Source organism: Salvelinus namaycush, chromosome 35 (genome assembly GCF_016432855.1).
Source record: "Salvelinus namaycush isolate Seneca chromosome 35, SaNama_1.0, whole genome shotgun sequence".
Lineage (NCBI taxonomy): Eukaryota > Metazoa > Chordata > Actinopteri > Salmoniformes > Salmonidae > Salvelinus > Salvelinus namaycush.
The window spans coordinates 3,138,746-3,150,846 of NC_052341.1; the positions used below are offsets into that span (position 1 = coordinate 3,138,746).

At 44.7% G+C, this 12,101-nt stretch overlaps 1 protein-coding gene across 1 annotated transcript; it reads left to right on the forward strand.

Moving 5' to 3' along the window:
* The first annotated feature begins 59 nt into the window (after nt 1–59).
* Nucleotides 60–10,655, forward strand: LOC120029355 (proton channel OTOP3-like). The gene is made up of 8 exons (XM_038974585.1): nt 60–548; nt 736–883; nt 7,763–7,899; nt 8,086–8,144; nt 8,468–8,607; nt 8,812–9,503; nt 9,771–9,953; nt 10,170–10,655. Exons 1-8 carry the CDS (start codon nt 60–62, stop codon nt 10,338–10,340), a joined length of 2,019 nt encoding a protein of 672 aa, XP_038830513.1. The 3' UTR covers nt 10,341–10,655.
* Nucleotides 10,656–12,101: the final 1,446 nt, after the last annotated feature.

Below are 12,101 nucleotides of genomic sequence, written 5' to 3' on the forward strand. Positions count from 1 at the left end.
GAGCTGCAGAGTGGATATAGTGAAAGTAAAAGGAGTCAGACTAATTAAAGTCAGTAAGTATGGATTCAGAGCGTGGTACCACAGCCGACACCATGGTCCCCGGAAGTCAGTGCCAGGAGTCTGGTACCACAGCGACAGCCGACACCATGGTCCCCGGAAGTCAGTGCCAGGAGTCTGGTACCACAGCGACAGCCGACACCATGGTCCCCGGAAGTCAGTGCCAGGAGTCTGGTACCACAGCGACAGCCGACACCATGGTCCCCGGAAGTCAGTGCCAGGAGTCTGGTACCACAGCGACAGCCGACAACATAGACCCTGGAAGTCAGTGCCAGGAGTCTGGTACCACAGCGACAGCCGACAACATAGACCCTGGAAGTCAGTGCAAGGCTGAGGAGGAGGAGGAAGAGGAGGGATCCGGAAACCATACGCACCCAGACCCAGTCCTGGTGTGGGCCCCCAGTGGGAGACGGCTGCTCTCCGGGCTCCTGGGCCTCAACGTTGTCCTCCTTGGGGCAGCTCTGGTAGCTGGCCAGGCCTTCAACCCTCAGGTTAAAGAAATATGAAACAAGACCAGCACTCACTTGGGATAAAATGTGCAATTAAGCTTAGTTTTAATTCTCTCTAATGAACTCATAGCAACATGTCCTAATAGTCTGTGCACTGGCACACTGTATGTTACAGCTTGAGAATTCCTCTTTGCATGTGTGGTCCCTTAACTGAGACTTCAACCCTCAGGGCCTCAGGCACCAGGAGCCCCAGGTCTTCATGTTGCTGCTGATGGGCCTCAGCCTGGCCTGGATGCTGTGGTACCTACTCTGGGCCAGGAAGAAACCTGGGATATGCCCACATAAAGACCACCATGCTGGGGGAATCACCGTCACAGGTAGGCCCTCTTGGATTATTATTTGGACTATAAATTGTACCTTCTTGTATTATACTTATGACAAAATGTTTACTCTGTTTTACTGAGCTATTTTACTTTATGTTCGTATTCTTGTCTTTTATCATTTCTAATTGTTGCTGCATTGTCGAGAAGGAACCTACAAGAAAGTATTTAATTGGACGGTGTATACCAAGTGTATCCTGTACATACAACTCATAAAACTTGAAACTCGAAACTTGGAGTTATATTTACGGTACTTTAGGGTTTGTTACTTTAGGGTTTGAATAGACAGATAGAAACACATGTCATGGATTATGCCTTATAGGATACTTATGTAGTATTTATTTGAATAAGAAACTGGGGGAAATTGTAGCTATATACTGCAGGGGTGTAACTTTAGCTGGGGACAGTGGTTGTGCTTTCGGACCATGCGGACGCCTCCAAGCTGTCAGGTAGGAGGTTTGGAGTGTTTATCCGACCGGACAAAAAAATATATATAGATACAATTCAAGTTATATGAGATCAAATCCAGACAGGAACTTTTATTTTAGCAGCTGACTTAAATTATACATTTAAATTATGCATATAAATTATACATTTAAATTATACATATAAATTATACATGTATAAATTATATATTTAAATGATACATTTATAAATTATACATATAAATGCTACATTTTGTCACGTTCCTGACCTGTTTTCTGTTAGTTTTTGTATGTGTTAGTTGGTCAGGACGTGAGTTTGGGTGGGCAGTCTATGTTTTCTGTTTCTATGTTGGTTAATGGGTACCTAATATGGCTCTCAATTAGAGGCAGGTGGTTTTCATTTCCTCTGATTGAGAGTCATATTAAGGTAGGTGTTTTCACACTGTTTGTTGTGGGTGGTTGTCTCCTGTGTCTGTGTAAGTGTATGTTGCGCCACACGGGACTGTTTTCGGTTTTGTTTGTTCGTTCGTTTTATGTAGTCAGTTTGCCTGTTCATGCGTTCTTCGTGTTACATGTAAGTTCTTACGTCCAGGTTTTTCTACATTCGTTTTGTTATTTTGTTAGTTAATTCAAGTATAGTTCGTTTTTTGTCTTCGTTGTTTTGTCGTGTCTAATAAATATCATGTCGAAGTATCACGCTGCGTCTTGGTTCAATCCATGCTCCTCCTCTTCGGAGGAAGAGGAGAACCGTTACAGAACCACCCACCTTTCCAGAACCAAGCAGCGTGAGTTCGAGCAGCGGCCAAGAGATCAGGACTCATGGACTTGGGAGGAAGTATTAGAGGGAAAAGGACACTGGGCGCACATTGGGGAATATCGCCGCGCTCGTGAGGAGATGGAGGCAGCGAGAGCCCAACAGCGGTGGTATGAGGAGGCAGCTAGGAGACGTGGCTGGAAGCCGGAGAATCAAGCTCAAGACCGGATTTATGAAGGTACGCGGCTAGCACGGAAGCCCGTGAAGAAACCCCAAAAATTTCTTGGGGGGGGGCTAAGAGGTAGTGGGCCAAGGGCAGGTAGGAGACCTGAGCCCACTTCCCAGGCTAACCGTGGAGAGCGGGAGTACGGGCAGACGCCGTGTTACGCAGTAGAGCGCACGGTGTCTCCTGTATGTGTGCATAGCCCGGTGCGGGTTATTCCACCTCCCCGCACTGGTAGGGCTAGATTGGGCATTGAGCCAGGTGCCATGATGCCGGCTCAACGCGTCTGGTCTCCAGTGCGTCTCCTCGGGCCGGCTTACATGGCACCAGCCTTACGCATGGTGTCCCCGGTTCGCCTACATAGCCCCGTTCGGGTTATTCCACCTCCCCGCACTGGTCGGGCGACGGGGAGCATTCAACCAGGTAAGGTTGGGCAGGCTCAATGCTCAAGGGAGCCAGTACGCTTGCACGGTCCGGTATTTCCGGCTCTACCTCCCCGCCCTAGCCCAGTACCACCAGTGCCTACACCACGCACCAGGCTTCCAGTGCGTTTTCAGAGCCCTGTTCCTCCTCCACGCACTCTTCCTATGGTGCGTGTCTCCAGCCCAGTGCCTCCAGTTCCGGCACCACGCACTAAGCCACCTGTGCGTCTCCAGAGCCCTGTACACACTGTTCCTTCTCCCCGTACTCGTCCTGATGTGCGTGCCCTCAGCCCGGTGCCACCAGTGCCGGTACCACGCACCAGGCAAATAGTACGCTTTGAGAGTCCAGTGTGCCCTGTCCCTGCTCCCCGCACTAGGCTTGAAGTGCGTGTCTCCAGTCCGGTGCCTCCAGTTCCGGCACCACGCACCAGGCCTACAGTGCGTCTCAGCCGGCCAGAGTCTGCCGTCTGCCCAACGGCGCCTGAACTGTCCGTCTGCCAAGCGCCGCATGAACTGCCCGTCTGTATTGAGCCTTCAAAGCCGCCCGTCTGCCATGAGCCTGCAAAGCCGCCCGTCTGCCATGAGCCTACAGAGCCTTCCGCCAGACAGGAGCCGCTAGAGCCTTCCGCCAGACAGGAGCCGCTAGAGCCTTCCGCCAGACAGGAGCAGCCAAAGCCTTCCGCCAGACAGGATCAGTCTGAGCCATCCGTCTCCGCAGCGCCATCTGAGCCATCCGTCTCCGCAGCGCCATCTGAGCCATCCGTCTCCGCAGCGCCATCTGAGCGTCCAGAGCCGCCAGTGAGCCATGAGCGTCCAGAGCCGTCAGCCAGCCATGAGCGTCCAGAGCCGTCAGCCAGCCATGAGCGTCCAGAGCCGTCAGCCAGCCATGAGCGTCCAGAGCCGTCAGCCAGCCATGAGCGTCCAGAGCCGTCAGCCAGCCCGGAGCTGCCAGTAATCCAGAACTGCCCCTCAGTCCAGAGCTGTCTCTCTGTCCGGAGCTGCCTTTCAGTCCGGAGTTGCCCCTCTATCCTGAGCTACCTCTCTATCTCGACCTACCTCGCTGTCCTGAGCTACCTTGTCTTGGTGTTGCCCCTTATATTAGGTGGGTGGAGAAAGAGGGTGGTCATTCTAAGGGGGAGATGTAAGCTGGGATTGACTATGGTGGGGTGGGGACCTCGCCCTGAGCCTGAGCCACCACCGTGGTCAGATGCCCACCCAGACCCTCCCCTAGACTTTGTGCTGGTGCGCCCGGAGTTCGCACCTTAAGGGGGGGGTTATGTCACGTTCCTGACCTGTTTTCTGTTAGTTTTTGTATGTGTTAGTTGGTCAGGACGTGAGTTTGGGTGGGCAGTCTATGTTTTCTGTTTCTATGTTGGTTAATGGGTACCTAATATGGCTCTCAATTAGAGGCAGGTGGTTTTCATTTCCTCTGATTGAGAGTCATATTAAGGTAGGTGTTTTCACACTGTTTGTTGTGGGTGGTTGTCTCCTGTGTCTGTGTAAGTGTATGTTGCGCCACACGGGACTGTTTTCGGTTTTGTTTGTTCGTTCGTTTTATGTAGTCAGTTTGCCTGTTCATGCGTTCTTCGTGTTACATGTAAGTTCTTACGTCCAGGTTTGTCTACATTCGTTTTGTTATTTTGTTAGTTAATTCAAGTATAGTTCGTTTTTTGTCTTCGTTGTTTTGTCGTGTCTAATAAATATCATGTCGAAGTATCACGCTGCGTCTTGGTTCAATCCATGCTCCTCCTCTTCGGAGGAAGAGGAGAACCGTTACACATTTATATATTATACATTTAAATGATACATTTATAAATTATACATATAAATTATACATTTATAAATGATACATTCATGAATTATACATTTATAAATTATACATTTAAACTATACATTCAATAAGGTTGACAGATGTAGTATATAAAAAAGGCAATTTTAGGAAGCCTATAAAGAGGCTGAAAAAACCTCCACAAATGATTTACAGGACACTTGGAGGAAATTATTCCTAAATGCAAAAGACTATTCCATTTTTTTCTCAAAGTAAGAAAAGCTATTTAAGAATTGACTACATTTTAATTTCCCAAAATGCACTCAACAATTTACTGGATAAAAAAAAAAAATGATATAGTGATATCGGATCATTCTCCGGTGTCATGTTTAATTTCACCAATAGAAAATACACTTAAGTGACAACATTTGGAGAATGAAAAGAACTCATCTTCTGGATCCGTAATGTCTTAAATACATAAACGAAAAAATAAAAACCTTTACCATTACAAATGTAGATGTAGACAGAGAAAAGCTGACTTGGGATGCCTTTAAGGCATACGTTAGGGGGAGGGGGGGGGGGGGGGGGGGGGGGGTGATAATCTCATACTTGGCAAACGTTTAATCTGATTTAGAAATTAAAATGAAAGAAAAAGACAAGGAAATCCCTATTTTAGAAAAAGCCCATCAAAAAAATCTTTACAAGATAAAGAATAAAATAAAATTGATGGCTTTCTTTTGAAGAGAGCAAACAACTACAGCATGCTACTTAATGGTAAATAAACCTGGTGAATATCTCACAGCCGTCACAAAACGAATACACACTGAACCAGTTATAATCTTCAAAGATAAAGATAGAAAAGTGGTCATTCAGAAACAACGCGACTAATTACCATTTCAAAAAGCTTCTGTGAAAATGTATATCAATCAGAATTAAACGACAATTGGACGGATCCTACAGCCTTCTTAGACTCAACAACTCTGAAGCAACTATCAGCAGACAGAAAATGATCACTAAAAACAGAGATCACCCAAGAATAAATATTAGATCCTGTTGAAACATTTGCATGGAGAAAATTGGGGGAGCAATCGGGGGAGAAGGGCCTTGGTCAAGGAGGTAACCAAGAACCCGATGTTCACTCTGAAAGAGCTCCAGAGTTCCTCTGTGGAGATGGGAGAACCTTCCAGAAGGACAACCAACTCTGCAGCACTCCACCAATCAGGCCTTTATGGTAGAGTGGCCAGACGAAAGCCACTCCTCAGTAAAAGGCACATGAAGGCCTGTGGGGATGTTTTTCAGAGGCAGGGACTGGGAGATTAGTTTGGATCGAAGGAAAGATTAACAGAGCAAAGTACAGAGAGATCCTTGATGAAAACCTGCCCCAGGTTGAGTCCTCAGGACCTCAGACTGGGGCGAAGTTTAAAAAACAAAATGGAAGAAAATGAAACGTATTCTACAAGAACCAATATCACTTCCTAAAAACACAACCCTATGGAACAATCCTTGGTTAACTTTTCAGAAATCCCCTATAAATGTATCCACATGGAAAACTAAAGGCATAGAAACTATAAATTACTTGGTAACAGGAAATAAATGTATTTCCATGACATAATTAACAAGTAAATTGGACTGACCAATGTAGATAGTTTCAAATACATGCAACTTAAAAGTTACATATCACGAAATGTTGATTTGAAATCTTTTTTGACATCAGAGCAACCTGGAGGGAATCTTATTTGAGTTAGAAAATGATGTTCATATGATAGGTAAGATGTACAAAACCTTGCAGAGAGCCTATCCAACTGAAAATCTCTTAGAAAATAATATAAACTATTGGAACCAAGACTTAAAAAGAACTGATGTTGGTACAAGATGGGAGTGAAAGCTGGAGCATAACTAACAAAAATTAATGTAATGTTAAAAAAATGTATGCTTAATCCAGTACAAACTAATGTATAGAATTGATTATACAAGAGACACATTTCACAAATTCTACAGCACAATGGCAGAGTCAAAACGAATAATGACTCAATAATCCATGCTTCCTGGGAATGCTATAAAGTCCGGAAGTTCTGGGCGGAGCTAGAAAATTGGCTGTGAGAAGTATTATACTGTGATCTTACTTTTAATCCATCTGTCTGCATATTTCAAGACATGGTGTATGGGGGTATAGTGAGATACCCAATGGGTTGGATGATTCTCATCTCTCATCTTGAAAAAACGTATACTGAAAACATGGAAATCAATCAATCCACCATTATTAACATAATGGAAAAATCGAATGATTTAGTATTTAAATAATGAAAATGCTTGGGCTACAAAGAGAAACAAAATGGTGCAGTTTCAGGCCATGTGTGTCACGGATCCCTGCGGAACTTTCATTACACACACCTGGCCCCTATTCCCAGTCATTAGTAATTGTATAAGTGTGCCCTTGGTTTACCAGTGTCCTGTTGATTATTGTTACAATGTCCGTTGGTAGGTGTGAGTACATGTGCTGTGTGTTTTGGGCTTTCGTGCCATTGTGGATTGAGCAGAGGATTACGGGTCTCGTCCCGTGTGTTAATGATTGTGCGCTTGTGTTATTTATTCGAGGTACTCCTCGCTCTTTTGGTTGGGTTTCAACCCTGTGTTTTGTATCGTGTTTGTTTGGTTTTCGTCCCCGTGCCTTTACAAGGCATGCTGTCATTTGGGTAAAAAAAATAAAAAAAATACACATTCCTGCACCTGTCTCCCGACCCATTTATACCAACGTGACAATGTGGCGGAGGGTGATGGGGGTGTGTGCTAGTGGGCCTGGGCAGGTGTGATGTAGTTGTTTGAATGTCTATGCTTTTGTGTTGTTTATAAAAAAATATATTTTTTTTTTAAACATCTAATGTTATATATATTGTCTGTCATCCCAGAATAAAAGACTTGCATGAGCTCCAGTAGCATCATATCCAACCCTGCTGATTGGTTGCCTTGGTTAGGAGTCAGAACCAGAATGTTACACCTGCACTAATTTCCATCATCCGTCCATAAATGCTTTACAGTGATTGAATGCAGGTTGGGTCGTTGTAATTCAATAGGGACAATCAATTCAATGAGGGTGGCTTCTATATTGTGACAGTTTGTAGTTAGTCATTCTATCAGATATCTATGAGACGTCTCTAATGGCACCCTGTTCCCATAGGGCTCTCGTCAAAAGGAGTGCCCTACATAGGGAATAGGATAGCATGTGGGACACAACTCTAAACTAAAACTTCTGTTTCTGGTTGACCCCTGACCCCCTGCCATGTCAGTGGTCCTGATGCTGTTTGCCGCCTTCAGTCTCCTGATGCATCTCTTCAAGATGGGTTACTATGTCACGATGAAGGAGTGTAAGCCGGTTGCTAAAGTCCTTGCCCCCTTCATCGAGGCTCCCTTTCTTGGCCTACAGGTAGTCATCAATCATTGGCTTTTGTTTGGACTATTTTCAATGCATTTTCATTTGATTGAACCTTTATTTAAAGCAGGTTAGTCATATCTCTTTGGTAATAGAGACCTGTATTGAACCTGTATTCTAAACTGGTATTGACTTGGACAATGTAATTTCCTTAACATTTGAATGAATGTCTTTTCGTAGACCTATTTGCTCTGGGCTCACTCCAAAGACTGTATTCACAAGCACAAGATCATTACCAGGTGCATGCCTCTCAATTTCATTTACAAAAACATTTACCATCATCTTGTTGTTATTGGAGAGATCTATGGTATTTGCATTGACTAAAGGAACCAATAGGGACCTATACATTACAAAGCAAACAGGTAATAATGGGATTGCTGGTGTTTGTGAACGCTTGAACCCCTTTGTTGCTTATTGTGTGATTTTATGTGTTTATTTGTAGCTTATTGTTATGCAATTTTATGTGTTTATTTCAGAGTGAATCATCCATACATCTCATTTCATATTGTTATGTAATACATTTGAACTGTGATATGTGTGTGTGTTTCTGCTGCCACGCCAGGTCTGGGCTGATGGTTACTCTGAGCGCAGATCTGTTGCTGTGGCTGAACGCGGTGACAGAAGACACCGTTCATCTGGAGATAGAGATGGAGAAGGAGGACGGCCGCGCCACATATCGCAGCGCAGATAGCTCTGACTCAGGTATATACCGTAGTACATCCTTACACAACTAAAACACATTTATGTACGTTTTATCACAATGAAAGTAGGTAAACTGTGCTTGCCCACTAGTCAGACAATTTCGAGGACCTACAACTGAATTATAAAGATGTTAACAATATCTAATGTTATTACTACTGTATACTATGAAGAAATTATTCATCAACCTGTCTGATTTCCTTTCAGCAGGGCTGAGAAATGCAACGTTATGCAAGTGCAGTGCAGACACAGTGTGCCTGTTCTTCAGGAAGGGTTATGAAGTCCTGTATCCCTTCAACATGGAGTACTACTTGATGGCAGGCTGCATGCTTTATGTGATGTGGAAGAATGTGAGCAGGCGTATGAGCCCTGGGTCAATACCCCACCATGCCCAGAAGATTACCCTACGCATCGTCCACGAAGGTGGGATCCTTTTCGGGCCGTTGTTCGGGGGTCTGGTCCTTATAGCTGGGGTGGTTGTGTTCATCCTGTATCAAGTTTGGGTGAACCGAGGCCAGCACCGACACACTGCGTTTCTGATATTCTACGGCTACCATCTAGTTGTGATGCCCATCATGTCCCTCTGCTCCCTGGCTGGCCTGTTGGTCCATAAGCTGGAGAGGAGGGCAGATGAGAGGGGAAATAACCCCACGCGTAGCCTGGATGTGGCCCTCCTGGTTGGGGCAGCCCTGGGCCAGCTTGCCCTGTCCTATTTCTCTCTGGTGGCTGCTCTGGCTGTGGGGCCTAGCGGACCACTGGGAAGCCTGGACCTTTCCTACTCCCTCCTCAGCCTGTTGGAACTCCTGCTGCAGAATGTCTTCATCATCAATGGCCTCCACCGACACCCCAACTTGGTCCTCACCAAGGGGGAAGGAAAGGAGCGGAGCAGCATACTCATGGCAAGTCACTCTTCTTCTTCTTCTTCTTCAATTTCATGGTTCAAGTAATGTTGACGACTCCAATTCCCTCTGGCCAAGGCTGATTTTCCTACTAAATTGCTTTAATTAAAATATGAGAACAACAAATATGTATTCATCCAGCCATCTTTACTTCATAACTTTCTGTGCCCTGAGATAGCACCACACTGTATCATTACAATCGGAAGTATAGTCACACTTTTATCTATAGTAATACATTGACAATGTGACCCCTCTCATGTGCCAAAGCAGAAGAGGAAGAACATGGAGAATACAAATGACAGGAATAAAGTAGAAGGAGCGATGTCTCTATTGGAGAGGGGAAAGGCAGTGACAGCACCACCTGGTGGCCAAGTCAAGGAAGGACAACAGACCTGGTACAAAAGAGTCACACAGGAGATCTGTGCCTTCCTCATTCTCTCCAATATCATGGTGAGTGACGCCAAGGCTATTACGTCTGTGATCTTGTAATATCATGTTACACAGTATTTACCTAGCCTGGTGGCAGATCTGTTGGTGCTTGCTCTTATGCTTTGTCCTTGGAGCACATACAGATCTGGGATCAGGCTAGTATTCACACCCTATCCCTTTTCCAATGTAATGTCATTTAATTTGTCCCCCTATCTTTTCTCTCTCCCTTCTCCTCAGCTGTGGATGATCCCAGCGTTTGGAGCCCACCCCCAGTTTGAGAACGGCCTGGGGAAGCAGTTCTTTGGCTTCTCTGCCTGGTTTGTCCTTGTCAACCTGGTTCAGCCTCTGGGAGTCTTCTACAGGATGCACTCTGTGGGGGCCCTGATGGAGCTCCTCATCACTGGCTGAGCTCCTATCCTCTCCCCCACCCCCCTCCCCCGTTCTCTTCTCTGCCTGGTTTATCCTGGTCAACCTGGTTCAGCCTCTGGGAGTCTTCTACAGGGGGGCCCTGATGGAGCCCCTCATCACTGCCTGAGGGATAGGAACCACAACACTGACAAACTGCTCCCCTCTGGGACATAAGGCCACAATGAGCTCCCTCCACCTTTTCATATCCTTGGGTGAAATGTTGTGCCGACTGACTACTAGTGACTAGCTAAATATCACATTTCTGTAAAGATGAGACATGTAAACATTTCTCTGTTGACATTAAAAACATGTGTACTTTGATTCGTAATACATTATTTATTACATGTGATATGTTTCCGGTACTTTGAAAATAATGAAATCAGACACAGAATACAACAGCATTTGCCTGCAGTTCAAAAGCCAATACATACATTCCAGAGATATCACTTCTTGTCTCAGTTAGTCAGTTCACGGAGGTCCCGGTCAGTCCCCAGGTCTGTCAGTCAGTTCACGGAGGTCCCGGTCAGTCCCCAGGTCTCAGTCAGTTCACGGAGGTCCCGGTCAGTCCCCAGGTCTCAGTCAGTTCACGGAGGTCCCGGTCAGTCAGTCAGTTCACGGAGGTCCCGGTCAGTCCCCAGGTCTCAGTCAGTCAGTTCACGGAGGTCCCGGTTAGTCCCCAGGTCTCTCTCTAGTCTCTCTCAGTCAGTCTCTATTTCACACTCTTCCAAAATGAAAAGGAACTTTACTGTGATAAAAAGGGATACCAAAAAAATTAAACTTTCCGTAAAAACATTTCAAGAATAGAAACTGAAAATAATAAGTACAATAAATCTTCATCTAAAACAAACATTTAAACAATCTTAAGTAACATATACACTATCGTTCAAAAGTTTGGGGACACATAGAAATGTCCTTGTTTTTAAAAGAAAAGCACATTCTTTGTCCATTTAAATAAGATCAGTTTGATCGGAAATAGAGTGTAGACATTGTTAATGTTGTAAATGACTATTGTAATTGGAAACGTCTGATTTTGAATGGAATATTTACATAGGCGTACAGAGGTCCATTATCAGCAACCATCACTCCTGTGTTCCAATGGCACGTTGTGTTAGCTAATCCAAGTTTATCATTTTTAAAAAGGCTAATTGATCATTAGAAAACCCTTTTGCAATTATGTTAGCACAGCTGAAATCTGTTGTCCTGATTAAAAAAGCAATAAATAAAACTGACCTTTAGACTAGTTGAGTATCTGGAGCATCAGCATTTGTGGGTTCGATTACAGGCTCAAAATGGCCAGAAACAAAGAACTTTCTTCTGAAACTCGTCAGTCTATTCCTGTTCTGAGAAATTAAGGCTATTCCATGCGAGAAATTGCCAAGAAACTGAAGATCTCGTACAACGCTGTGTACTACTCCCTTCACAGAACAGAGCACACTGGCTCTGTTCTCTGGCTCTGCTGCTCTTTTAAACTGTATTGTTGGATAGGGGCCTGTAAGTAAGCATTTCACTGTAAGGTCTACACCTGTTATATTCGGTGCATGTAACTAATACCATTTGATGCTCCAGATACTCACAATACTTAGTCTAACGAACGACAGTTTTATTGCTTTTTTAAATCAGACCAACTGTTTTCAGCTGTGCTAACATAATTGCAAAAGGGTTTTCTAATGATCAATTAGCCTTTTTAAAAATGATAAACTTGGATTAGCTAACACAACGTGCCATTGGAACACAGGAGTGATGGTTGCTGATAATGGGCCT

What these genes read in the sequence shown, in the direction of transcription:
- LOC120029355 (XM_038974585.1), top strand. Translation starts at nt 60, where the DNA reads ATGGATTCAGAGCGTGGTACCACAGCCGACACCATGGTCCCCGGAAGT. An exon ending in TGGGGGAATCACCGTCACAG is followed by an intron (nt 884 to 7,762) that starts GTAGGCCCTCTT and finishes CTGCCATGTCAG; the next exon opens with TGGTCCTGATGCTGTTTGCC. An exon ending in AAGCACAAGATCATTACCAG is followed by an intron (nt 8,145 to 8,467) that starts GTGCATGCCTCT and finishes CTGCCACGCCAG; the next exon opens with GTCTGGGCTGATGGTTACTC.